At 37.9% G+C, this 26,837-nt stretch overlaps 2 protein-coding genes across 5 annotated transcripts in view; both read right to left on the minus strand.

Annotated features, from left to right (window-relative positions):
- Positions 1–3,603: 3,603 nt before the first annotated feature.
- On the minus strand, positions 3,604–8,953 carry chmp6a (charged multivesicular body protein 6a). The gene is made up of 8 exons (XM_046866234.1): positions 8,588–8,953; positions 7,287–7,396; positions 6,819–6,906; positions 6,580–6,666; positions 6,193–6,258; positions 4,481–4,561; positions 4,302–4,368; positions 3,604–4,212 (listed from the first exon to the last, which is right to left on the minus strand). The coding sequence occupies exons 1-8, from the start codon at positions 8,651–8,653 to the stop codon at positions 4,160–4,162; spliced, it is 618 nt and encodes a 205-aa protein (XP_046722190.1). The 5' UTR covers positions 8,654–8,953; the 3' UTR covers positions 3,604–4,159.
- Positions 8,954–13,458: 4,505 nt separating this feature from the next.
- Positions 13,459–26,837, minus strand: part of ttyh2l (tweety homolog 2, like) — a 69,147-nt gene continuing 55,768 nt past the window's right edge. For 3 of the 4 annotated variants that reach the window (XM_046866876.1, XM_046866877.1, XM_046866874.1), the window contains 8 exons: positions 21,405–21,474; positions 21,193–21,248; positions 20,082–20,174; positions 19,913–20,005; positions 19,692–19,834; positions 18,599–18,784; positions 18,335–18,413; positions 13,459–14,939 (listed from right to left, as the gene is read on the minus strand). In XM_046866876.1, coding sequence (XP_046722832.1) covers positions 14,859–14,939; positions 18,335–18,413; positions 18,599–18,784; positions 19,692–19,834; positions 19,913–20,005; positions 20,082–20,174; positions 21,193–21,248; positions 21,405–21,474 — 801 coding nt within the window. In that variant the 3' untranslated portion in view covers positions 13,459–14,858. Of the gene's footprint in view, positions 14,940–15,915; positions 15,929–18,334; positions 18,414–18,598; positions 18,785–19,691; positions 19,835–19,912; positions 20,006–20,081; positions 20,175–21,192; positions 21,249–21,404; positions 21,475–26,837 lie in introns of all 4 variants that reach the window. The other variant, XM_046866875.1, reaches the window with a different exon arrangement.

Genomic DNA, 26,837 nt, shown 5'->3' on the forward strand with positions numbered 1-26,837 from the left:
CTTGCCTAATATTGTGTTGGTCAGTATTCGCACTGCACCACGCTGTCTGAGATCCTCCAGCACTGCTCGACTTGTACCACCTTCTCTCAGAATGAGAGGTAAGTACACTTCAAGGCTCTTCTCTGTTCTGGCACCGAGGTGGTGGAATGAACTTCCCCTAGATGTCCGTACAGCAGAGTCCCTGATTATCTTCAAGCGATGACTGAAGACCTACCTCTTCCTGAAATACCTAAATTAGCACTTTCCAAGTTTGTGGAATTCGAGTTATATTTATATTAAGTTTGTAATCTTGCGTACCAGTGTAGATTTATTAATTACTAGAGACTCAAAGCACTTTTGTACGTCGCTCTGGATAAGGGCGTCTGCTAAATGCCGCAAATGTAAATGTAATGTAAATGGTCCCCCTTTTGCTGCCAAAAACAGTTCTGACCATCAAGCATTAACAGCATTATTAACTTCAACAATTTGAGCTACAGGAGCTCATCTGTTGAATCTGAGCATACTAGCTTGCCCATTTTTCCTCTTTCGAACACATCAACTTTGAGGACAAAATGTTCACTTGCTGCCTGATGTATCCCACCCACTAACAGGTGCCATGATGAAGAGATAATCAGTGTTATTCACTTCACCGCTCATTATGTTATGTCATAATGTCAGAGGTGGAAAGTAATGTAGGAGAAATACTTTGTTACTGTACTAAAGTAGATTTTTCTGGTATCATTGCTTTACTTCACTATTCATTTTTTACTTTCACTCATTAAATTTTTTACTTAAATATCTGTACTTTCTACTTTGTACATTTTCAAAACAGGCTCGTTACTTTCGTTTTAATCTTTTTGGTGAAATGTGAATATTTTTTCATCTGATTGTGCACCATTTTCAGCCCATCAACCCATTTCCTCTCATTGTCCAGCTTTTTCAATCTACCACTGGTGTATCATTTCCTGGCTCTCACACACCACAGATGTAGACTAGTTTACGAAGCTAATATTGAGCAAGGCAGAAGGCAACACAAAGTACGGGGTTAACAGTGATTAGACAGAGGGAGACAGTGATGTAAACATGACTGAGAACAGAGACATTCTCATCATCATCTTTTCTCTGCTTGTGTTCTATATAGTGGATGTTCAGCCTGAATACATTCATTAGGTAGCGAAAGTATTGTATTAATATATTAAAATGACTTGAGGTCCAGTTATCAGCATGACACTAAAACAGTTAGTAGTAATGGCTACTTTTTACTCAAGTACATGTCAGTGAACAAACTTCTTTACTTAAAAAAATAAATAAAAAAAGGATAATCAGTACTTCAACCTTTTCCAGAGTCTTTTAAAACATATGTATTTCTACTTGAGTGAAGGATGTGTGTACAGTACTTTTGCCATCTCTGCATAATGTTATATTTGATCATTTGGTCACATCTCCTCCAGTGTTTATTCTGAGTTATATATGTTTTCAGATTGTTCAAAGTAGCTACTTTTAGATTTGATGACTGCTGCACCCATGATATTCTCTCATCAGTTTCATAAAGTAGTCACCTGGAATGGTTTTCAATTAACCTGTGTGCCTTGTCAAGAGATCGTTTGTGACATTTCTTGCCTTCTTAATGTGCTTTAGACCACCAGTTGTCTTGTGCAAAGGAAATAAGTGAGTACCAATTCAATAGCCCTATTAGTGCTACTACAACTACAAGTCCATATTATAGCAAGAACATCAGCCTCAGAAATCACAGTTAAATAAATGCTTCTCAGAGTTCATGTGGCAGACATATTTTAACATTTACTGTTCAGAGAAGACTTAGTGAGTCAGGCCTTTATGGTTGAATTGCGGTAAAAGAAAACAATTACTTCAGAAGAACAAGAAGCAGAAGAGATTTGCTTGGGCCAAGAGACACAAGGAATGAACCATAGATCAGTGGAAAACTGTCCCTTGGTCTAATGAGTCATATTTCTGGTTCTAACCAGCATGCATTTGTTAGCCGTTACAGGGTGAACGGCCGATTTCTGAATGTGTGGTTCTCACTGTGAAGCATGGAGGAGGAGGTGTGCTGGTGTGGGAGTGCTTTGCTGGTGACACTGTTGGAGATTTAGGCAGAATTGTGGGCATGTTTAACCTGCATAGCTACCACAGCACAGCAAGAGGACAATTATCTCAAACACTCCTCTAGGTTATGTATGAGCTAAGAAGACGACGAAGAAGAGCAAAGGAGTGATTAGTCACATGACTTGGCCTCCACAATCACCTGATCTAAATCCAGTTGAAATGGTTTGCGATGAGTTGGAGTGAAAATTGAAAGAAAAGCACTCAACACCTCTGGAAACTCCATTCCAGGTGACTACTAAATGAGGCTGACTGAGAAAATCTCATCAAAGCAAAATGGGGCTATTTTGAAAAATATGAAACATATTCTTGGTTATTTGACATATTTACGTTTACTACATAATTTCATATACGTGTTGTTTCATAGTTTGGATGTCTTCAGTATTCATATACAATGTATTTGATGTTATAAAGATTATGAAAATAAAGGAAAAGGTGTCTCCACTGTCAAGTTTAATGTCATAGATAGATAGATAGATAGATAGATAGATAGATAGATAGATAGATAGATAGATAGATAGCTTTATCTATCTATCTATCTATCTATCTATCTATCTATCTATCTATCTATCTATCTATCTATCTATCTAGCTATAGTAATTATATATAAACCAAATTACTAATCATCATCCATCACTATTCATGTATCCCTGCTGGATTTGCTTTACTGCATTTTCCCCTCTAAGCTGTGCTCTACGGTGGAGAAACAAAAATCGTCTGATTGTTTCACTAAGCGCCTCTCAGACATTAGAATCAAGGACTTTTCATTTTTCCACGATACACTTTAGCAGCTAAGAACATAACATCAATGCCATCACATTTAATACTGCCAGTTGTTGCTATGGCAGCAATGAAGTGAGGAAACTCAAGAACTCGACTACTCTGGCATATTTTCCTTTTCCTGTTCCCTAAAGAATAAGTTATGCAATAAAGATCTTGCAATTTGAATATGAACTTATTTTGCCTCCTCCATATTTTGGCTAGCTGTGGTATGGTGAGCTGAAGCTGGCATACCGCTCACAATTCCCAAACCTGCTTGAATAAAAATGACCTTTCATGTTACAACAGTGCACCGTGTTTATGTCTAGAGAGCAGGCTTATCGTTTTTTATCATAACAACAAATATGAACATTTGATAGGAAACACTGGCTCTAGGCAGTAAGAGTAATAGTTAAAGAGGCTTACTGGTCAAGGACAACCGCTTGTGGGTGGAAAAATAATCCTGTCAGAAGATTAAATCGGTCTTACTGACTGCAGCCACCAAGCTGGGAATGTTTTGAAATCTGTGCAAGGAAATTTTTATATACAGTGTATATATATATATATATATATATATATATATATATATATATATATATATATATATATATATATATATATATATATATATATATATATATATATATATATATATATATATATATATATATATATATATATATATATATATATATATATATATAACACACACACTCAAAGCATTTGAGGATTGGTGGAAAGGACTGACATCTTCCTGGTAGATATTATTAGAGCAGAATATTTAGAGTACAGACTCCCAAAAGCACATTTCACCAATACTGACATGGACATTACTTACACAAAAAGGTAAGATACAGTAAGTCATATGAACTGCAACCATTTACTCCAAATCACAGTCACTTTGTTAGCTCATTGAAAATTCCTTCATGCTGTGGTAGTTATTAAAAACCCCCCCAAAAAACTCAGACTTGTGTAATGGATATCTATTACATAAATCTTCTAATAGTCAACCACAATTGGAGACAGTTGTATAAATGGCCATCATTATCACAGCATAATTATGGCAGTCAACTCAGTATGTGAATCATAAGAATATGATTTCGAGTGATGATTGCAAAATCGATCCGGCCGAGCTCTGTGCTTTTGTTCAAATCGGCTGTTCATCACAACAAAATAAAAGCAGTGCATGCGACGCTTATGCCGAGTTCATGTTAAGAGCTGACGGGAAAGAAGTGTGTGTATACAGTGTGCACTGCTCTTCACGTAAGAGCCTGATTAAGCCGCGTCACAAGACCTCCGGCTACTCTGCCAGAAGGATCATTCCTTCCTGCTTCACTTTAGCTGGCTTACTCCCTGGGAAAAAAATGCAGGACAAATGCAGAAAGTTAGAAAGAGGAGTATGGCGCCACATAGTGGTGTTTTTAAAGTAATGCATACCATACCGTGCTCTAGCTCAGGCACCGCAGGCAAAGGTTCAGTGGGCACTTCAGGAAGTTGAACATCTTCATCCTTTGAAATAGAAGAAATCAAATTATTTCAATCAGTAAAAAAAAAAAAAAAAAAAAAAAAAAAGGAAAAAAAAGGGTGTGTTGGACACCTGATCTGATAGACATGAGTGTACCTGAGTGATGGCCTCTAGCTCGGCTAGCACAGCCTCCTCATCCTCCTGACTCAGACAGCCAGCCAGCATCTCATCGACTTGCTGGAGAAACAAAAATCAAATTGTTCTTACAAAAATTATCCTTTTTATTAACCAAATACTGAGACACATTATAACGCTTATAAATATCTATATATTATATATAGTAATGATCCTAGCAGTCAGTTATAAGGACACCGTATTGTCACCTGATTTATGTATTCTGTGTCATCAGTCACACACTTTATACAGTTTACTCATAACCCTGGAGTCACCAATATTAAACCGTATACCATAGCACTTTTAAATTCTCAATTCTGATTGGCTATAGGGTATTAATTAAATTTTTCTGTAAGAAGTTTAACTTTTTTTTTCATTGCAAGACGTCTCCAGTATCGATGCTTTGTAATAGTCACAGGGGGATTGAGGGCTTTGGTAATTGTCGCTAAGTCAAGTTGTATTTTTCAGATTTATTCATTTCAAATGAGGGGGAAAAAATGAGGCCGGTGATGAAAGGGCTGATTATAGCTGCTAAAATGTAAGAAGTATACAGTGGAACCTCGGGTTACGAACGCCCCGGCATACGTATAATTCAGGTTACGAATCGCAGTTCATCAAAATTTTTGCCCCTGGTTACGAACAATATATCGGGATACGAACGTCGCTCACCAAAAAATCGCAGGCAAGTTGGTTGTTTTTGCTCTATCCACGCAGCTCGTCACATCAGTTAGCGTCCTGTGTCCCTAGCAAGAGCATCGTGTTACTTATCCGCTTGAACTTTTCCCGGCAGCAGCGTAACAACTCGTTAGTTGATGCTCGTGGAATGATGAGATGGACAACATTAGCCGATGCATAACCACTTTACTTATTTTTATGAAGATAGATTAGCAGGGTTACAGTCTTTTCCAGTACAATACCCATAATGAATTTCACTCTGGACTTCAATACCAACTGATAGTAGCCTTAAAGAAACAGCTCTCATTTTCCTCTAATGCAACAATTGTCTCAGCGTTCGTGTTAATAACACTGTCTTTAATATTCTATAATATAATATATAATAATATATAATAATATAATATAATAAGATTCTCCTTCAAACAATAACTCTCCCTCCTCCCCTTCTACGAACGCCGCCTCCTGCAGCGAGTCTTCTCAAAGGAAAGTACCGGTAAAGATCTTTTCCTCTTTTGTATGTTTTATGTGGTATGATTTTAATATAACATGTTAAAAGTAAATAATATTAGTGAATATTGCCTTTATTTTTATTTAAGTAATATTTTTGGTTGTCCAGAACGAATTACCGAAGTTTCTGTTCATTATTATGGGGAAATTTGTATCGGGATACGAACTTTTCAGGTTACGAATAAAGTACCGGAACAAATTAAATTCGTAACCCGAGGTTCCACTGTATTATAAATATGATGCCTCTTGTGGACATTTTACAACACAAAATGCCGCTATAAATAGATCAAAAGTACCCTGTCTGTCTGTCTGTCTGTCTGTCTGTCTGTCTGTCTGTCTATCTATCTATCTATCTATCTATCTATCTATCTATCTATCTATCTATCTATCTATCTCTAGAGAAAGATTGATAGATTGAAATATCAATACAGATATTGCTGAATATGTTGCAGAAATGATACAAGTTAAGGCACTGGAGTAATCAGGTGTTCTGGAAGTTAAAAAACACAAACCTTCTGATATTCTATGGCATCCTGTGTTTCCTCCATTATTCTCTCCACTTCTTCAATGGACAGTGCCTGTGGAAGCAAAATATTGTTTAAATGCAAAACATTCCCAAGGAAAAATGGCATTAATAACAGATTTTTTGGGGAAAAAATAAATGTAGCTATTCCAGGTGTTTATTTTTATCTATAATCTCTTAATAAACAATAGACCCTTCAGAGACGTTGCCAAACACAAATCCTTCTTAAATACATAGATTTTGTTCAGGATTGTGAAACAACAACAAAAAAAGACACCTGCCATGAAGCTTTTTCTAGTTTGACCCTTCATAATTTAAAGCTCAAGTGCAATAAAAAAAACAACAACAAAAAATTGCCCTTATCTGAACGCTTCACCTCATGCATTTTCTTCAAGCAGTCGTTGCCGACCTTCAGACCTTCTAAGACCTTTACTTCAATCTGGGCAAATTCAAGGTCTTGGACCTGCAAAGCAGAGGAGATATACCCACATCAGTTCTGCTACTTAAAAAAAAATTAAAACAAAGTAGGACATGTCCGCAGAGTGAAGTGCTCTTCAGAGTGTCACTCATTTGGATCATTAATGGGATCTCGAGAGAGCAGGAGACGACTCTCACCATGCGCTCTAGGTTGCTTATCTGGGTCTCGGTCTTGTCCAGAAGCTGTGCCTGGTAGCGCTTTTTTTTGAGCAGCAGAAGAGCTCTTCTACAACCACAAGACCACAGAAACCGACCATAAACGTTACTATACGTGGCATGAATAATCGTTCAAATGTTAAAATAATATAATGATTCTGTTACACTTAATATTTGAATAACAAAGCAATGAGAAATAAACAGATTCGTCGTGTCGAGCTGTTCTTATGCAGTTTGTTCCAAAATTGGATCAATAAATTTACACAATCAATTATCTGCACTTTCAAAAACACCTTCATTCTGCCACAACTGCACCGGAACATAGATTTGCTAACTAAACGATGTAAAACTTGACCTGAAGGTCGTCATTTTCATATCAGCATCTTTGCCACACAATTTAACATATTATATAAATAAAAGAGAAGAGACACAAAATGCCAGGTAAGTTACTCTTTCTTCCCATCCTTCAGCAGCTGCCTGGCTAGAAACCTCTCTTTCTCCAGCTGAACAGTGAGTTTCCTCTTGTACTGCTTCAGTTTATCTCGCTGCTGTTTTAGTTGCTGGAAAGAAAAAGAGAATCAAAAAGTGAAAACAAATCTTCCCCCCCATTTAATGTAAACCCCCCCAGTGTCCTAATAGCTGAATTAGTTTGCTAGCATGACTTTACACATCCGACTTTACACATCAGCGTTCTGATTGGTCAGAACGCTAACAGTTTTAATACCTCCCTGATGAAAGTAGGTTTATAATAAAGGTCCTGTTCTTAATATTACTGACTCTGTAGTAAACATGTACAGGGTCTTATAGAGAAGATGAAGAACTGGGTGAAATGTTTCATTGACCTCGAGATGTTTCTTTAACATTTACAGAAAGGGTCTCCAGTGTCACCACTTCGACAGACAGAAGTAAATCAGTCACTTCTGGTTGTAGCTGATTTTTTTCTCTCATATTTAAGGGGGTGGGGGTGCAGGAAAGAAAAAAGTGCTTGTGATAAAAGAGAAACTAAAGGATGAAGCCTTTATTTGGGCACATACACATGATTTATTTTCATGCATAAACCATTTATTTCTTTAGATGCCAGCATAAGAAAGCTGGATCAGGGTAATATGGTGCAGATCGGGTTAGGGGCCTTGCTCAAGGGCCCCAACTGAGGCAGCATGGTGGTGCAGGTGTTTGACGAACTTCTTTCAAGGGCATTAATTGAATGTAACTGACATTAAATAACATGGAATTCTATTATTGATAAATAATCAAGTTGAAGGATTGATGTCCAGCCTGTCACACCAACCAGCCTGTCCTACATCATATTTTCCTCCAACTGCATGCCCTGTTATTTCTATATTCTTAATCATGTCCGGCTCTTATTCCAGGCCCACACTGTATGGGGTGTGCATCAGGAATACTAGTCCCCATGGTGGTATCTAATTATCCAACATACTGAGCATAACTGATACCCCCTACACACACACACACACACACACACACACACACACACACACACACACCATCATACTGTATCCCCATCACACACACACACACACACACACACACACACCATCATACTGTATCCCCATCACACACACACACACACACACACACACACACACACACACACACACCATCATACTGTATCCCCATCACACACACACACACACACACACACACACACACACACACACACACACACACACACACACACAGAGCTAGGATGCGTTTGTATGATAGTAGGAATATAGATGAATGAACAGTACCAAGATAACCCGGTCCTGCTCTGTTACACGACTTGGGCGTCCTTTCCCGACGAAAACGTTTCCCATTGCGTTTCTCCCACATCCCCGCCACTTCCACTGCCCCGAACTCACTATCCGACATGAACCCAATGCATTGCAGTAAAAGGCTGCAATGATTTTCACGCCGCTCACTACTCCTCTTTAAACCCTTCACCCGGAAGTGACGTCATCTCCAGCGCCACTGACCGCATTTTTTATTTATTTTTTATTTGTAATCTGTTCCAGGATCAGTTTTCCCGAGCCTTCATTTCCCAACCATTAAACAATTCAACTAAATGTTAAACCTGATATCAGATCTGAAGCAGTGTTCTAGCCCCAGTGTCCACCAGGAGCAAATGAAATACACTATATTATACGACACTTCCGGTTTCCTGTTAGGTGGAAAAAGCAAACGTAGAGTCTAAATAATATCTTCCAATATTCTCGTCAAATCTTTTTTTCTGTCACTTTTATTTCTAAAAGTGTGTATAGTTTTTTTTTTTTACTGTGTTTATGTACTTTGATTATATCATACTGTATTGCTTAAAAGAAAGAATATCTAAAAAAAAAAAAAAAAAAAAAAAAAAAAGATCCCTGTCAATTCACAACAGGAATTTTCAAAGTCATCCAAAATGAGAAATGGACATCCAAAAGATCACAAAAAAGACATGACTATATTACATAATTATTTTGAGAAATTTACATATCTGAAAAACAGACAAACTATTCTGGGGTGGTTCAGTGAAAACGTTTTGTGACTGTGAGGTGAAATCATAAAAAGATATTGAGTTCCATTTCATCTAATCTACAAAGGTGATCAGGAGGGTTGAGGTCAGACCACTTGAGTTCTTCGACTGCAACCCTGGAAAACCATGTCTTCTGGAAGCTTGGTTTGTGAATGAAGGCATTGTCATGCAGGAACAGGAAATGAAAACTGTAATACTGCAGCTCCCGAAGACTCTATACAATATACAGGGAGTGCAGAATTATTAGGCAAATGAGTATTTTGACCACATCATCCTCGTTATGCATGTTGTCTTACTCCAAGCTGTATAGGCTGGAAAGCCTACTACCAATTAAGCATATTAGGTGATGTGCATCTCTGTAATGAGAAGGGGTGTGGTCTAATGACATCAACACCCTATATCAGGTGTGCATAATTATTAGGCAACTTCCTTTCCTTTGGCAAAATGGGTCAAAAGAAGGACTTGACAGGCTCAGAAAAGTCAAAAATAGTGAGATATATTGCAGAGGGATGCAGCAGTCTTAAAATAGCCAAGCTTCTGAAGCGTGATCATCGAACAATCAAGCGTTTCATTCAAAATAGTCAACAGGGTCGCAAGAAGCGTGTGGAAAAACCAAGGCGCAAAATAACTGCCCGTGAACTGAGAAAAGTCAAGCGTGCAGCTGCCAAGATGCCACTTGCCACCAGTTTGGCCATATTTCAGAGCTGCAACATCACTGGGTGCCCAAAAGCACAAGGTGTGCAATACTCAGAGACATGGCCAAGGTAAGAAAGGCAGAAAGTCGACCACCACTGAACAAGACACACAAGCTGAAACGTCAAGACTGGGCCAAGAAATATCTCAAGACTGATTTTTCTAAGGTTTTATGGACTGATGAAATGAGAGTGAGTCTTGATGGGCCAGATGGATGGGCCCGTGGCTGGATTGGTAAAGGGCAGAGAGCTCCAGTCCGACTCAGGCGCCAGCAAGGTGGAGGTGGAGTACTGGTTTGGGCTGGTATCATCAAAGATGAGCTTGTGGGGCCTTTTCGGGTTGAGGATGGAGTCAAGCTGAACTCCCAGTCCTACTGCCAGTTTCTGGAAGACACCTTCTTCAAGCAGTGGTACAGGAAGAAGTCTGCATCCTTCAAGAAAACATGATTTTCATGCAGGACAATGCTCCATCACACACGCCCAAGTACTCCACAGCGTGGCTGGCAAGAAAGGGTATAAAAGAAGAAAATCTAATGATATGGCCTCCTTGTTCACCTGATCTGAACCCCATTGAGAACCTGTGGTCCATCATCAAATGTGCGATTTACAAGGAGGGAAAACAGTACACCTCTCTGAACAGTGTCTGGGAGGCTGTGGTTGCTGCTGCACGCAATGTTGATGGTGAACAGATCAAAACACTGACAGAATCCATGGATGGCAGGCTTTTGAGTGTCCTTGCAAAGAAAGGTGGCTATATTGGTCACTGATTTGTTTTTGTTTGGTTTTGAATGTCAGAAATGTATATTTGTGAATGTTGAGATGTTATATTGGTTTCACTGGTAAAAATAAATAATTGAAATGGGTATAAATTTGTTTTTGTTGTTGCCTAATAATTATGCACAGTAATAGTCACCTGCACACACAGATATCCCCCTAAAATAGCTAAAACTAAAAACTACTTCCAAAAATATTCAGCTTTGATATTAATGAGTTTTTTGTGTTCATTGAGAACATGGTTGTTGTTCAAATTAAATCCTCAAATAAAATTAATCCTCAAAAATACAACTTGCCTAATAATTCTGCACTCCCTGTAATATACAATATACAATTATGTCCTTCCAACTTTGTGCCAACATATGGGGGGAAAGAACCAAATACGTGTGTGATGGTCAGGTGTTCACATATATTTGATTGTATTAACTGCCAAAAAAACCAACCCACAATCTGAACAAATGCATTTCTGTATGAATGAAAGAAAAAATAAGTTGAACATTTTAATAGTCTACATAGAGTATTTCACAAAAGTGAATACACCCTCACATTTCAGCAACCATTTTAGTAGATCTTCTCAAGGGACAATACTAAATTAAACTCAACATAGATAAACAATAGCTGGCAACAAAAGTGAGTGCACCCTAAGTCAACATGCAAAAACTGTGTCCAAAATGTCAATATTTTGTGTAAGCACTATTGTTATTTATCCTCTTGGGCATAGAATTCACCAGAGCTACACAGGTTGTTGTCTTCCACTCCTCCATAATGACATTGCGGAGCTGCTGGATGTTAGACACATGGCACTTCTCCATCTACCACTTGAGGATTCTCCACAGCTGCTCAATAGGGTTCAGCTCTGGAGACATACTTGGCCACTCCATCACCTTCACCTGCAGCAAGACAGTAGTCATCTTGTTGGCCGTTTTCATGTTGGAAAACTGCCGTTCGGCCCAGTTTTTGAAGGGGGGCATTATGTTCCGCTTCAGAATGTCACATGTTGGAATCCATGTTTCCCTCAATGAACTGCAGCTCACCAGTACCACCACCGCTGGACACCATCTGAGCCAAACAACTTATCTTAGTCTCATCAGACCAGAGGACATGGTGCCAGTAATTCATGCTCTTGGACAGGTTGTTCTTCAGCAAACTGTTAGTGGACTTTCTTGTGAGCCAGCTTCAAAAGAGGCTTCCTTCTGGGACCACCGCCATGCAAATCAACTTGTTGCAGCGTCGACCTTCTGCTTCTGCAATCTCTAAAGCAATGCTGGCAGCACACATGCGTCTGTTTTTTTTCAAGCCAGCTTCTGCACCTGACGCACAGCACAAGGACTCAACTTTTTTTTAATCTGTCATATATACAGTGCAAAGCAACAAAATTCATTCTCAAATCCTCAGAGTTTTCTTTGCCATGAGGTGCCATGTTGAACATCCAGTGGTCAGTATGAGAGAATTGTACTCAAAGCACCAAATTTTAACTGCTCTAATACATGATACACCAATTTGTATGGTCCTGTCAATCAGACAAAAACATGAACATGATGAATAGAACATGTGGCTTTGCACAATTACATAACATATAGCTGTAATCACTTGGGGTGTACTTACTTTTGTTGCCAGTTTATTAAATTAGATTAAATTAATGGCTGTATGTTGAGTTTTTTTTTTAGTAAATTTGTACTGTTATACAAGCTGCACATTGATTACTCTAAAATAGATCCAAGTTTCATTTTTATAGTATTGTCCCTTTAGAAGACTATACTAAAATGGCTGCTGAAATGTGATGGGGTGTACTTACTTTTGTAAGATATTGTATAATATGGCAGTTATTGATGATAGAATTGTGCCAGTAGAAAACCAAGTACAAATCTGAATGAACATTTCTATTTATTTTTCAACACATTTTGAATTAAACCAATTTGATTTTAGTCAAACAGACGCATAACTCCGTAATAAATTCCACAATAAACTCCATAATAAATAGAATAACTTTAATGATGAAGTTGTGATATCATCCACTGTTAAAGACAAAACAAAACAAAATATGGAGCCCTTGGCTATGCTTCATTGTGCTGCAGGGTCCCTGAACCCATTGTTGAGAAACAGTATTTATTGTGAGGATGGAAATCAGGCTAATTGAGTTACAGTACAATTCAATTGGCTCTGAATCTAAATCATTACTCCACCCAGGAAAGAAGAAACATGAGTGAAATTCTAATCTCACCTACAGGCTGGTTTATACACATTGAGTATTGCTGGATTTGCAGCACTTCTTTTATAATTTTATAACAAATGCAAAGCAAATATGGTCTCGCTTTGCCAAATAACAGGTAGAGGAAGATTTTATGGGACTTGCAGATTGTCAAAGAACAACAACAAAAAAACCCAGATGTAGAATGCTATAAAACCCTGGCAAGCAGCTCAAAATCACTGACGAGCTGCTAAAGTCGCTCAAGGACATTATTGATTGCAAATTTAATGATATAAACAATAGCTTACTTCGATTTGGTTTGTCTCCCTGGAAACTCCACACTTTTGTGTCTGAATTCAGTGGAAACAGTTATGATTTGTCTGGATTCTGTAAACAGTAAAACGTACAATGCACTGTCGCATGCAGTAAATAAACGCACCGCATAAAAACAAATTCTTTTTTTTTTTTCTTTAATATCATCAAATTTTACATTTTCAAACCTGCTCCAAAAGATAATTAATAGAAAATAAAAAAAATCTAAGAATAAAGACATTATAATGGAAGAAAGTTACAATTCAGGCTATATATCTTTAACAATATAAGTACAATTTTTATTCATTCAGTAAGTGATGCCTATCCGGCACTGCGTAAAAATCAACAAGCTACAAGCTATAATATTCACACAGCACATCAGCATACATATACTAAAGTATTTACTGCTTTAGCCTTGACCTTGCACTGATAAGCAAAAAAAGCGATTTCAACACAGAGGTTCTCCCAAATCCGAGCCAATACAAATAAAGTGTTTCAGCACATGTTTAACTGGGCCTGTGATACAGCTCTTAGCGCTTGCAAACATAATCAACTAGCCATGAGGTAAAACGTCTTTGCATTGAGCTGTCACAATTATGTACAAAAGCTCTAAAGGTAGCAGCACCATTAATCATTTACAATGAGGAGCACCACATGCATCTTACTGTGGAATATTTGCTCCTTTTGTGGATTTATTCCACAGACAACAGAAAGACTTGTTACAAAACTGGTGGAATTTGTGTAGCAAATCCAACCAGTGTATATCTTACAGTTTGTATTGTTTCCTGTACTGACCAAGTTACACTTATTAGATGAAAGTTGTGGACACCTAACCACAAGATCTGGATGCACATCCTGAGAATCTCATTACACATTTAGTCTTCATTTGCTGTAATAATAACCCCCTCTTCTGGGAGTGTGCTTGTGGAGATTTGTGCTCTTTAAGACTTGAGGATGTTAGTAAAGTCAGGTACTGATGTGGGTGATGCGAGGAGGCCGGTGGTGCAGTCAGCTTTCCAATTCATCCCAAAGGTGTTCAATGAGGGTTGCAGGTCAGAGCTCTATATCAGGCCACTTAAGATCTTTCACTCCAACCAATGTTAACCATATTTTTATGGATCTGACTTAGTGCACAGGTGCACTGTCATTCTGAAAGAGCTTTTGGCTCGCATAGTGCAAGTGAAGTGAATGTTACTCCATTCAAAGACGTCCTATAAAATCCTGTGCCTCCAACTTTGTGGTAATTGTTTGGGAAAGAACCACACGGCTGGAATAGTCAGGTGTCCCAATACTTTTTGTCCATATAGTGTGTATTTACAGGTTGGCTGATGAACACTGTTAGAGTGTTGGAGACGCTTCTGTGTGGAGTGTCTCTCAAGTTTTTTCTGTGGCGATTCGAAACAGCAGGTCTTGAATTCTTCAAGAAAGTGAACAGGAGGAAAAAAAAATCCACAAAAATTTAAAAAAACAAATGCGATTTAAAGATCAGCCAAAAGTATTTCGGAGTGGTCCGAACCCCTTCAGGGTTCACATGGTCCCATTTACACCTGGTAGTCATTTCCAAAGTGTTGCATCTGCGCATCAGTCATAGACAGGTAGGTGGTTCTCATGCTGGGTGAATACTGTAAAGAAAAAAGAAAAGGAAAAACATAGAACCTTCTTTAGCTGCCACTTCACATGCTTCAAAATACATTGAATAAATCTCCCTGAATGGGCACTGGACAACAAGTATTATCCCGTATGTGCAGTCGGATCTTTGTGATTTTGTATTTGGAATATGAACAATTGGCGGTAGAAACACTGAGTAACAGTTTAATTAGAGTTAAAGATGTGAGATGGAGGAGCACTGTGACAAAATAAACAAACAAACAAATAAACAAAAAACAACAATAAAATCAATTACGTACGCAACTGTGGTTCAAACAGAGTCACGATGAACCGGGTACCATCTTGTGCACGTGTGTACGCATACCAAGACCTTCCTCGAAATTCACAAAGTGATCACATGGCGTAGTATTCAATATAAGATATACTTTCCAGTGTTTCCTCCTATCAAGTGATAATATCACGCAATGCTGGAGGTGCTGTGAGTTCCAAATAAACTTCACTCGCTGCGATGAGATCGACTGCTTTGGAGGACATGCTACTGTAACTCTGACGGTGTTTACAAACTGTTATGCAGATAACATGATCTCTCCACGAGGGGCCAGAAAACAGGAACTGGCTTTATAACAAATGTGTGTGCATCGAATACTTTGTTATGTAAACACTTTGTGACCTTGTTGAACGTTCTTGGCTTTGGAAGGCACAAGGAGGTATCCAAGTGATTCTCACATCCCGTGGCAGTTTGGATGGATGACACAGGACAACAAGGACACAGGAGCAGGTCAGAGTTCACACTACTGAGAAGACAAGACTTATTATAAATAATTTAATCTATAACCAACAAACTGCTCGGCAGTGCTGAGAAACAGAGTGATGATGAGTGAAAAACTACTGCACTGTTGGACCAGATATTATAACCTAATAGCGAAAGGGGTACAGAGAACACGAGGAACAAATAATGAAAACACTGTAGTGATTAAGAAGCCCACTTACTGTATCTACATGCCTGCAGATTATAAATCCAGAAATGAATAAAGAAAGAGGGTAAAACTGTATTAAAGCGGGAAGGAAATTTTCAATATTCGAAGAAATTCGACATTAGTAACTACAGCAAATCTAATAGGGGCACATTTGGGAACATTTTCAGTTGATGAATAACAGGGCATTTGACACACACTGCACTTTATTAGACACACATTCTGCATTTATATATATGTATTGCATTTATGCAGGCATGCATTATGTATATATTCTATTATGTCGCACAAATGCGTGTACTCTGCTGTTGTTTCTCAATGTTACAATTACCGTTATTGAGAAAGCACAAAATCACGTCTCCATTAGAGAGTTGAGACTTGTTAGAACAACACTTTAGAAATGAGTATACAGGTGAAGAGTCAAGTCACCCCATGTGCATACACTTTATACACATTGTTGAGGCAAACACTAGACAGGACCCACATATGTACTTTGAAATGTGTTGACTAAAAGAGCTGTAGAAATGTAATGTTTGAACAGTTCATTATTAACGTGCAAAAGGCACCAAATGGAAACACTGATCATTATTATTATTATTATGTCAAGTTAATATTAGGTACAAATCAAGAACAATATAAATTTATTGAGGCTTTTTTTTAGGTTACTTTTACATTCCTGCTAATGACAAACGTAATAACCGCAACATGACTCACATTATCTTAAAATCAAGCATTGATAAGAATCAATCATCATTCCAGATAGATAGATAGATAGATAGATAGATAGATAGATAGATAGATAGATAGATAGATAGATAGATACACTATATTGCCAAATGTTTGCAGACACCTGGTCATAAGGATGGTATGTGCATTCCACATTTAGTCCCAATTTGCTCTTATAAATCTCTCCACTCTTCTGAGATGATGTTCCACTAGAGTTTGGAGTGTGCTTGTGGAGATTTGTGCTGATTCAGGCACAAGGGTGTTGATGTAGGTGAGGTCTGGGGTGCAGCCAGAGTTCACATTCATCCCAAAGGTGTTCAATCTCTTCAACTGAGATCAGAGCTCTATAGCAGAAGATCTTCCACTGCAACCCATATAAAGCATATCTTCATGGAGGTTACTTTGTGCACAGGGGCACTGTTGTGCTGGAACACGTTTGGGTCTTCTAGTTCAAGTGAAAGGAAAATACACTCTATACACAACTTATACAATTGTGTGCCTTCAGCTTTGCGATAGATAGATAGATAGATAGATAGATAGATAGATAGATAGATAGATAGATAGATAGATAGATAGATAGATAGATAGATAGATAGATAGATAGATAGATAGAAGTAAAAGTACACTCTAAGCAATTTACATTACAAATGAAAGATAACAACAACAGGAGAATATCGATTAAAGATAACGAGAAAATAAATACAAGCTTGAAATTGAAAGTCAATTCACTGTTCTGCTCAGCATCAGACATGATTTGCTGAAGATTTGCTAACTCTTGCAGCTAAATAGGAAAAGAAAATAAACAATATAATAAAGGTGAATTGAGAAGTCAGTTTGGAAGCTTAAGCACTCAAATCAAATGCAGATTTGCAGTCTGCCCTCCTCTCCTTTGGTCCTACATATAGTAAGAGCCACTGAGCTAAACGATTCTCGAACAATGAACCTGGACTGAGTGCGGGCAACAGTGCATCTCTCTAATCTCTGCTAATACTAATTTGCACTATATTACCCAGATATCCTTTCACATTGGCTACAGATCAATTTGCTATAACACTATAGTTATATTTGTACTGTTTAAGTTTATACAACAAATAGTTTAATTTCTAGATTCTGAATCTTAAAACACACACACACACACACACACACACACACACACACACACACACACACACACACACACCGCGATGACCGCATCACAATAATTGAATCCTGTATTAATGCACCAGGCTTTAGAACAATAAAATTATTACACTTAAGCCATGGATCTATATAATGGTCCATATAATACCTTTGTCTGTTATGTTGCCTAGCAACCAAAGCTTACTGTTGACAGACCATGGTGAATAAATGGTTTATTACAAATAAAACTAATAAAGCCTATGTGGTCTTAGTTTCTGTCTGTGTGATAAAGCCTCTGTAAAGCACCCTAAAGTGTTAACTGCTTTATTATACAATTTCATATTCATGTGACTTTATTTGTGCTTGTTTTCCTTTTCTTTATATAGCTTGATTGGGACCTGACAGGCAAAAGAAAATCATCACCGACAAAGAGGCATGTGCTTATCCGTGGAACCAGCAGGGGGCAATCTTGCACTAGCCCTAATGCATTGATTCACGTGTTGTATTTTAGCATATACAGGGGGGAAAAGAAGTTAGTTGAAAATGATAAGCTTATCAGCTCTATGGCTCCCGGTTTTACCCTGACATACCGAGGGCGGTGGTGAACCTCTTCCAATCAGCGGCACATTTTCATATCGAGGATTTCCTCCAAACAGCATCGACTGATTCCTAATTGATGAACAGAGATAACAATTAAAGAGGCATGAGTTTGTCGTCTAACCACTGAGATGATTATGCATTTTCTCCCCCCTCCAAATTCCAAGCAACTAAATGAGTTTGAGGGGGAAAAAGGATATAACTCTAGCATGTAGTTTGCTTTTAGTGTGGTTCATTTGCATCAGGATAAAACTCACATGTACTCTGGAGGGGGAGCAGTAGAGGCGGCTGGCAGTGGTGGGTGCAGGCTGCTCTGGCTGCCCAGGCTGCTGCTGTAGCTACAGAAGCTGTGCACGTTTGTACGGCTCGTACTGTACGGGACCATGCGTCGTGACTGGGGGTTAAATGGGTCCTCCTCGTCTATGTCGTCATAGTTCCTGTCCCTGTGGGCAAAGAGAGCACTCTTAGCTTGAGGTGCTGTAGATATTATCATCGCCGGTCATCTCTGTCTTTCTTTTTGGCAGTTGATACATTTAAACCGATTTGCAGCTTTTGTCCTTCTGTTTCATCTTGGTGATAATTGGTTAGGGGAGAGTTTAACATTCATTTTCTCTCTTTTCTGGTAATGAATACAGTAATTCAAGAAAAGAGTGCTACTTAATTTCAGGAGCTTTCCTACAAATCAGAAATCCTTTGTATCAAAGGCCAGTTGATGAGGAGGCATAATTTGGTGTACTATATTTCCTACATCTGGATGGATTTATGTTTGCAGAAAGCCAAATGATGCCTTTAACCTGCAATGTCTGCTGCCAACTGCTAAGTATGGTGGAAGAGCCATAATTATATGGGCAGCCATCTAGAGGAAATGATTTCATCCAGTGATTGCTTTGCATGATTGTATAATAGGGAACAAATATGAAGCGGTTTTACAGGACCAGGTGCACCCTGCAGTGCAATCACTCCTGATAATGTTTCGATATTCTCATGAGTGCTTTGATGAGCACTAGGATGAAGGCCTTCCAATCACCACATTAAAACATTGTTGAACCTTTATGGGAAAGTACGGGGCACAGAGTGTGAAGTAGCAATTCACTTACTTCATCCTCTAAATAATTGAAAGATTTCTTCCTTCTTGAAAAAAGCTGAGCAACCCACCAACTATCTGCTCATGACTTACATGACAGCATTGCAAAAAGTATTTAAGTTGTTCTGAAGACAAAAGGCGGTCATACTCCATATAATTTTCTAGATTAAAATACATTTCCATATTTCAAGTATTTTCACTAATTATGCTCCTTTCACATGAAAACAATATATTGAAATCAATTATGTACCAAAAATAAGGTTTACCTGCTAGCTATGAGGATAAATGCTCGTGGAATGGTGCACAGCATGGCACAGAAGGCACAGGCAGCCAGCAGGGAAAAGAGGCAAAGGTAAAGTAGGCCCTCCACCCCATCATAACACAATCCCACCAGGGCATCCAGATAGTCCTGGCACACACAAACACACAGGCCGTTTCAGATTTTACTACGTAATACAGCTAAAGTGTGCTGAAAAGCGGCTCTCACCTTGTGCAGACTGCGGCAGTCCAGCAATGCTGTGAGCTGGTGTAAGCTGAATTCTGTAGCGTTCATCAGACCTTGAATGCCTAGCAGATCCCTCTAAAAACATGCATTTATGGTTACATGAAAACCGAAGCTGATACTATAGAAGTTTATGGAGATGTGGAGTTCTTACTTCAGCAGTGGGAAAAACAGAGAGAGAAATCTGTAGCAAGCCTTGGACCTGAATCTGCATGGTCGTCAGGGACCTCTGGAAGATGGTCAGTGACTACAACACATAAAAATAATTTAGACTGATGCCAGGAGAATACATATCCAAGTGCTTTTGGAATGGTCAGAGTTTAAAATGTAGCATTTAAAGGTTTATATTGTATAGCAAAATAAGGAATAATCATCAGCTAACAACCCAAATGTACAGCGAATATAAATATTATACCAATATAACTAATCGAATTAGAAAAATAATCTTGTTGGCTAAATTCATTAACCGCTCAAGAGACCTTCAAACGTTTCTGTACTTTTACCCTCACTGAAAATGTTTGGACCTGTGGATATGCATGAATATGCAATTTGGAAATGCCACCTGCCATCCAAAAAAGCTGGCACTTCTGCTGCTAGTAAACAGCTTACATATGTCACAGGTCAACACAAGTGGCTTTTTATTTATTTATTCGTAACCAAAGCAGTTAAAATACACTCGGACTTGGGAATTTGTTCATCACTTACATTAGCTAACATAGTGGCAAAACTTCTCCTGGTATCACATTATGTTGGCTTCCTGAGCTCATACTTAAATCTGAATTTCTTCGGGGCTACTAAGGAAGCATCTGTGGCAAAATAAATCTGCCTATTTATATCGTCGGGATCAGCCGTCGTAGAGGAGTTCAAACGTTTAATCACTGAGGTCACCTTTAATGAGTACAGATTTAGGCATGTTTTACTATATGCTTCTGCCTCATGTCATTGCTTCCATCAAGCTTACTTAATAAACGATCAGAAGCAGCCTAGTTCCAACAAACTAAACTAATGCCTACCTTTGGCAGGAATCCCGCAGGAAGCGGGGCAAAACTAATTACCACAAACCCGCAGACTAAAGGATTCCATTTGATCCAAGTTTATTCTCATATCTTCTTTAAGTAATTAAATTAGACATGCTGATATTTTAATCATGCCGTAATAATAGGGTTAAGACGGAGCTTTCTCTCAATTAACCGGTCCAATTATGCCATCGGCCCGTAATAACAGCTGTGTCTGGGAGTCCATAAGCAGACCGAACACAAGCTTACCTGCTGAAAAGGATTGGGTAGAGTCTGACTGCAGTACATGTAGTAATGGGTTGCATCTGTGAAGCACAGAAAGAGAAAAAAAACAATTGTACACAAATGAAAGTATAATGATAATAATATTAATAATAATAATATATATATATATATATATATATATATATCGTGTATTAATCCTAGATCTGTGTTGTGATTGGTGTACTACACACACTTGCCTTCACTGAGGAAGTCCCTCGTACGATTCACAATAAATTTGTCAGGGGCCACACAAAAGTCACTGGCACCCTAGGAAAAGAAAAGTAAATTATAATGCAGCAGATGCATATGAGGAAAACTTTTTTTCCCCCCTGCATGACAGTGAGAGAGTTAACTGATGCGCAAAAGATAAAGAATTTAATAACCGATGTTAATACTGTATAAATAACTTCTCTCAGGCATTTTCGAGACAGATGTGTGTAATTTCGCAAATGCTTTGTTTTGTACATTCCATACCCTAGACCTACAAGGTTAATATCATCCATCTCCGTAGTTGTATATGAGAAACTCAGCCAAGGATGTGTACGGGTGAGAATAGCGGAAGCCAGTTATAAGCAATGGAATGAAAGATTGCGTAAATAACTTTTCCTGAGCTTCCAGAGTGTGTGTGCGTTAAGGAGTGTTGTAGATTCAGTGCACATGAGCCATTACAAACACAAGCGTCTAATGATACTGTACTGCGATTCTGAAGACATGCCATCTGCCACTTTCTCAATATGATACACTGCACATTGAGGAAGCTGTGCAGAGATCCCTCTAACCAAATGCAGTTATAGAGTTAAATGACGAGTTCACTCCTCATGGCAAAACCTAATCAAACCAGTTGCAAACGTGTGCTGAGATACAGCAACGGCAACCAAAGAAGCAATTATCTTAAAGAAAACTATTCACATACAAGTACATTGAGAAGACATTAGTATGCAGTGACACCAGGGGTCTCATGGAGCGGCGAAAAAAAAGAGTCAAAATTTAATATCAATATAAGTTGAAGGAAAAATCAACATATTTTTTTTCAGGAGAGTTAGTGCTTAAACATATTTTATCTATCTATCTATCATTGTCCTATTCTCCTCTGTGGATGTACCACAAATTTTGTTCCACTGTGCGATGGTAGACAATTTATTTCATTACACTTCCGAAATTGCTGTCATTATGGATGAGGTAGAATTAAGTGCCTGGATTATTGAAAGCTCAGTGTGCATAACACTGATAGAATTAATAAATATCCAAACAGAAATCGTAAGAATACAGTGCACCAGAGAATAGACTTAAGATTGTATTAAATAAGAGAGCAAGTGACTCCACATTACAGTGTTTGTTCTGTTATTTTAAAAAATGTATTCAACACTATATATATATATATATATATATATATATATATATATATATATATATATATATATATATATATATATAAAGCTAAGATGTATCTTAACCCCTTAACCCACTGGCTTTCTTGTTTGTATGGATTAATTGATGAAGCCATGTGACCTAAGGCAAGTTATTGTCATGTGACTGCAAAAAAAATAAAAATAAAAATGCTTCACACAACATGTGTCTCAAATAATAAAGGGAAATGATACTTCAAGTACTTAGATGGGTTTCATCTGTTTTTTTAATATTATATACAAAATAATAACTCTAGTTATATAATGTTTATATATATATATATATATATATATATATATATATATATATATATATATATATATATATACATACACACACACACAGTGGTGTAAAAAAGTGTGTCCTGATGATCTCTTATTTTTTTGCATGTTTGTCACACTTTAATGTTTCAGATCAAACTAAATGAAGGTTTTTATCTTATTTTAATTATTTTACTTCCTAAAGAAATTAATAAACAAATGAGAAACAAAGTAATTAATGTCTATCAGTCTGGAAAAGGTTATAAAGCCATTTCTAAAGCTTTGGGACTCCTGGGAACCACAGCGAGAGCCATTGTTCACAAATGGCAAAAACATGAAACAGTGGAGAACCTTCCCAGGAGTGACCCGAACTGGTACAGTGATTAGCTTCTCATTTCTTAAACAAAGACATATCCCATGGTTGTGGGAGATCTGTTACTATATTTCAGCAGGGTTAAATTATTGGTCTGCATCAAGCCACGAAAATCAATAATAAAAATGAGGGTATTGTTGAAACTACTAAAATGGTTTGGGCACCACACAGTTAACCTCATTGAGAATCTTTGGCATGTGCTGGAGTTTATGTAGAGGTCCGACTCGCCTATTATGAAAAACAATAAATAAATGCAGCTCTGATGGAAATAAATGTTGTGACACTATATAAGCGAATGCATATTGCAATCAAAGCAAAAGCGTGTTCCTTTTTTGGGCCAGGCAATGTATATTTCATAAAACGTATAATCAGGTAGTGTAAACCCTCCCACACTGTTTCACAGTGATGACCTATTTAGCATCTCTTCAGACTGTCCAAAATGTGTCCAGATTGAACAAAAGATTATAGTAACACAAATGTTTGTACTAACACCGGCTTCTGCCAGGACTGTTAATTACAAATCTGATACTCCTGGACAAATTTAAAACACCAGACTTAAGTCTAAGGAGAAATAAACCAATGTCTAAAGAAAAAGGCCTTAAATACTTGTGCTTAGCTGTTATGATGGATTTCTATTGGGCGACAATGTGAATAAGCGAGTGAACTCCGGTCCAGCCAAAGTCCTCCTGCCAGACCAAAACACCCAACATTTATTACAATATCAATGAGGTTTTATTGAGTTATATAAATGAAACAGAAAATCCAATATTATATCCACCCACAAAAGCCACAAAACAGAAGAAGAGTGTAATCAGAATAAATGGCACTCATCCCTTACAGCTTCCACATGTATCTAGAATACAACAGGTTATTTGTAACCACAAAATAGCTTGTACTTTTGTACTTCAGCATTGCTGGGAGAGACAAGAGTCACTGCAACTCAAAGTAAAGTGATTCAGTTTGGTCTGGTCAAGTTTCAGGGCTCCCTGGTGCAACCAAAAACAATGATTCACATGCTGTTGCAAAAACAAAAAACAAAGAGTCAGTAACATAAGCCAGCAACAACAACAGGAAGCATTATGACAGATGGCTATAACATTAGCCAAACTGTGCTTTTAATAAAAGAGTAACAAAAGATAATAAAAAATATCTGAGCGAAAGCCAAAACAGTAAGAGCTGAGCAGTGAACAGACCCCTGTTATACCACTATATAGCGGATAAACTTTAAATCATAGTTGACACCAAAACCCAAGACAGAGTCGCACACGACTGTGTACAGATCAGTCTGGAATGCCAAGATTTTACGCTGGTGAAACTAATTATCTACTTCATTAGTGCAAGATACCAACATTTGACTTGACCTTGACTGAAAAATATTATTTACTCAGCTTTTAGTATCATGTTGGCCTCAAGCGAAATCAGAAACAAACCGCTTCTTTTTTGAATCTAATTAAAAATTCTTCTGCCTCCTCCTCACTCATTTGCACGAGTGTAACAGCTGAAAGACACTGCAATTACAGCGCTTCATCATATTCATCTTCTTGCAAATGAAATCTGGAGGAGACCTGTTATTTTCTCTAATTGACTTGAAGCACAGCTGCAGCAGCATTTGTTGCTGCTCTTCGCTTGGAAATATTTGGACAGGTTTCAATCTAAGTGTGCGGCGTTTACGGGCGTGCAAAGGATCCCGTTTTCGAAAATGATCGCTTGGGTTTTCTAAATGACTGCTTGTGCTGGATGGGTCAAAGGAAAGTCCCGCATAGCTGAGCATAATTAGACCAGTTCAGGACCATCTCTATCTGTGACCAAAGTTGCTTCAGTAACTAACGTAGTAAAATAAAGACTTTTTTACTGCACTAAATTCATCATTGTAATAACGGCGAAGCATAATTATGCACATTAACTAGAAATTTGCTCACAACACAGAAACTGCAGCTGCTGTAGAAACAGAGTTTTAAATATAATGACTTCTACTTACAATTCTACTATTATATTATTATACTATATTACTTATTGAGCTTATAAAGGCCTATAGCAAACATTCAAACTTAACACTTAACATTACACCTAAATCAGCCCTCACTCATGCTTCCATACACTTTTCATCATATTTGCTGTTTTAGAGAAATCTGTATTGTCTTGTATTGGCTACATATTCTGACAAGTATACCACGCTGTATGTAGTATAAAGTAAACCTGCAATATACTGTACGCTTGATTCTGTGCGACTGTTTAAAATTCCCCTCCGTGTTCAAAACAAATCCAAAAACCAGCACTTTGAGATATGAAATATAGTGAAGGCAACCAAAGACTCAATTTTCTTAAGGAGAACTGTTTACAAAAAGCCCAGCCAGAATACATCAGTATGCAAGGACACCAACAAGCCTCCCGTGGAGATCAATAAAAAGGCAGCAGTTTAAATTTTAGTGCACATTTAAAAAAAACATTTTTTTGCAAGGAAGTGGGTGTTGAAACATATTTTAATTCTTGTTTCATTGATCTTGATACATTGCCTCAATGTGACAGTCTCAATTTTTTTCATTCAATGAGATGCCATAATCAGATCTTTGTTAACCATTTTTCTTCAAAAAATTTAATTAATAAATCAAAAATACCCCACCAGTCGACCTCTCTAAATGACTTGTCAGCTGTCGGACATTGATTGTTCATTCCTAATAGCATTTATGTGCTACATTGTATTCTACATGGATTAGAAGAAAAGGGTCATCAGGCCTACGAGACCTAATTCAATGTGGCAAAGCGGCAAGGGGCAATCCACTTTACTGAAAGTGACCGACCCCTGATCCTGCCCTTCATCAACCATGCTAAGACTCAATTCCCCCCAGAGACACAGAGTCAATGGCTTGTGTCTGAGGAGTGACATCATTAATCGTTTTTCTCTGTAGAGAAATAGATCTGGCTCCGAAAAGCACCCAGGAAGAGGAGAAACTGTGCTTGTTCTGCATGGGTTACCAGCACAGGGGAGCTGAAAAGTTAACGTAACCATCGAACTTCTGTGCTATGAAATAACGATAAATTCTATTAGAGATGCCTCAAACATAAAACATGGTTTCATCCTGGTTATTTATATAAATATCCTATATTTTTTCTTCACTCTACTGAAATCCCATGAATATCTACAATGCTGACAATACAGATCTTTGCAAAAGTTTAGACATTCTTTTGGAAGCAAACACTGGGATGCTTTACTGCGGATGGAATGCGTTAGGAATGGCTAGTAATGGTTATCGACCAATATTCCAACATGTGTCCCATCAAAATATGAAAATGCATTCTTAAATATTTATATACTCTACGTGTCTGTACTGATAACCTGGGACTCTCAGTTGTCTGAGCCACAAAAGTGTGAAAAAGAAACAGCTGTGCAGATAAAGCTTTTTCTCTATAATCCATCTCTGACATGCACATTGCTAAAAAGTCTTAGATGCTGGCATGACTGAATACAATATCCAAACAGTGCAGCTGGCTCATGTGTGCACATACATGCCTAAAAGAAAGTGTGTATGAATTAAAGAAAGTGAGAGTGAGAGAGAGATAGATAGAGATAGATAGATAGAGAGAGAGAGAGA

This window comes from Silurus meridionalis, chromosome 14 (assembly GCF_014805685.1).
Source record: "Silurus meridionalis isolate SWU-2019-XX chromosome 14, ASM1480568v1, whole genome shotgun sequence".
Classification (NCBI taxonomy): domain Eukaryota; kingdom Metazoa; phylum Chordata; class Actinopteri; order Siluriformes; family Siluridae; genus Silurus; species Silurus meridionalis.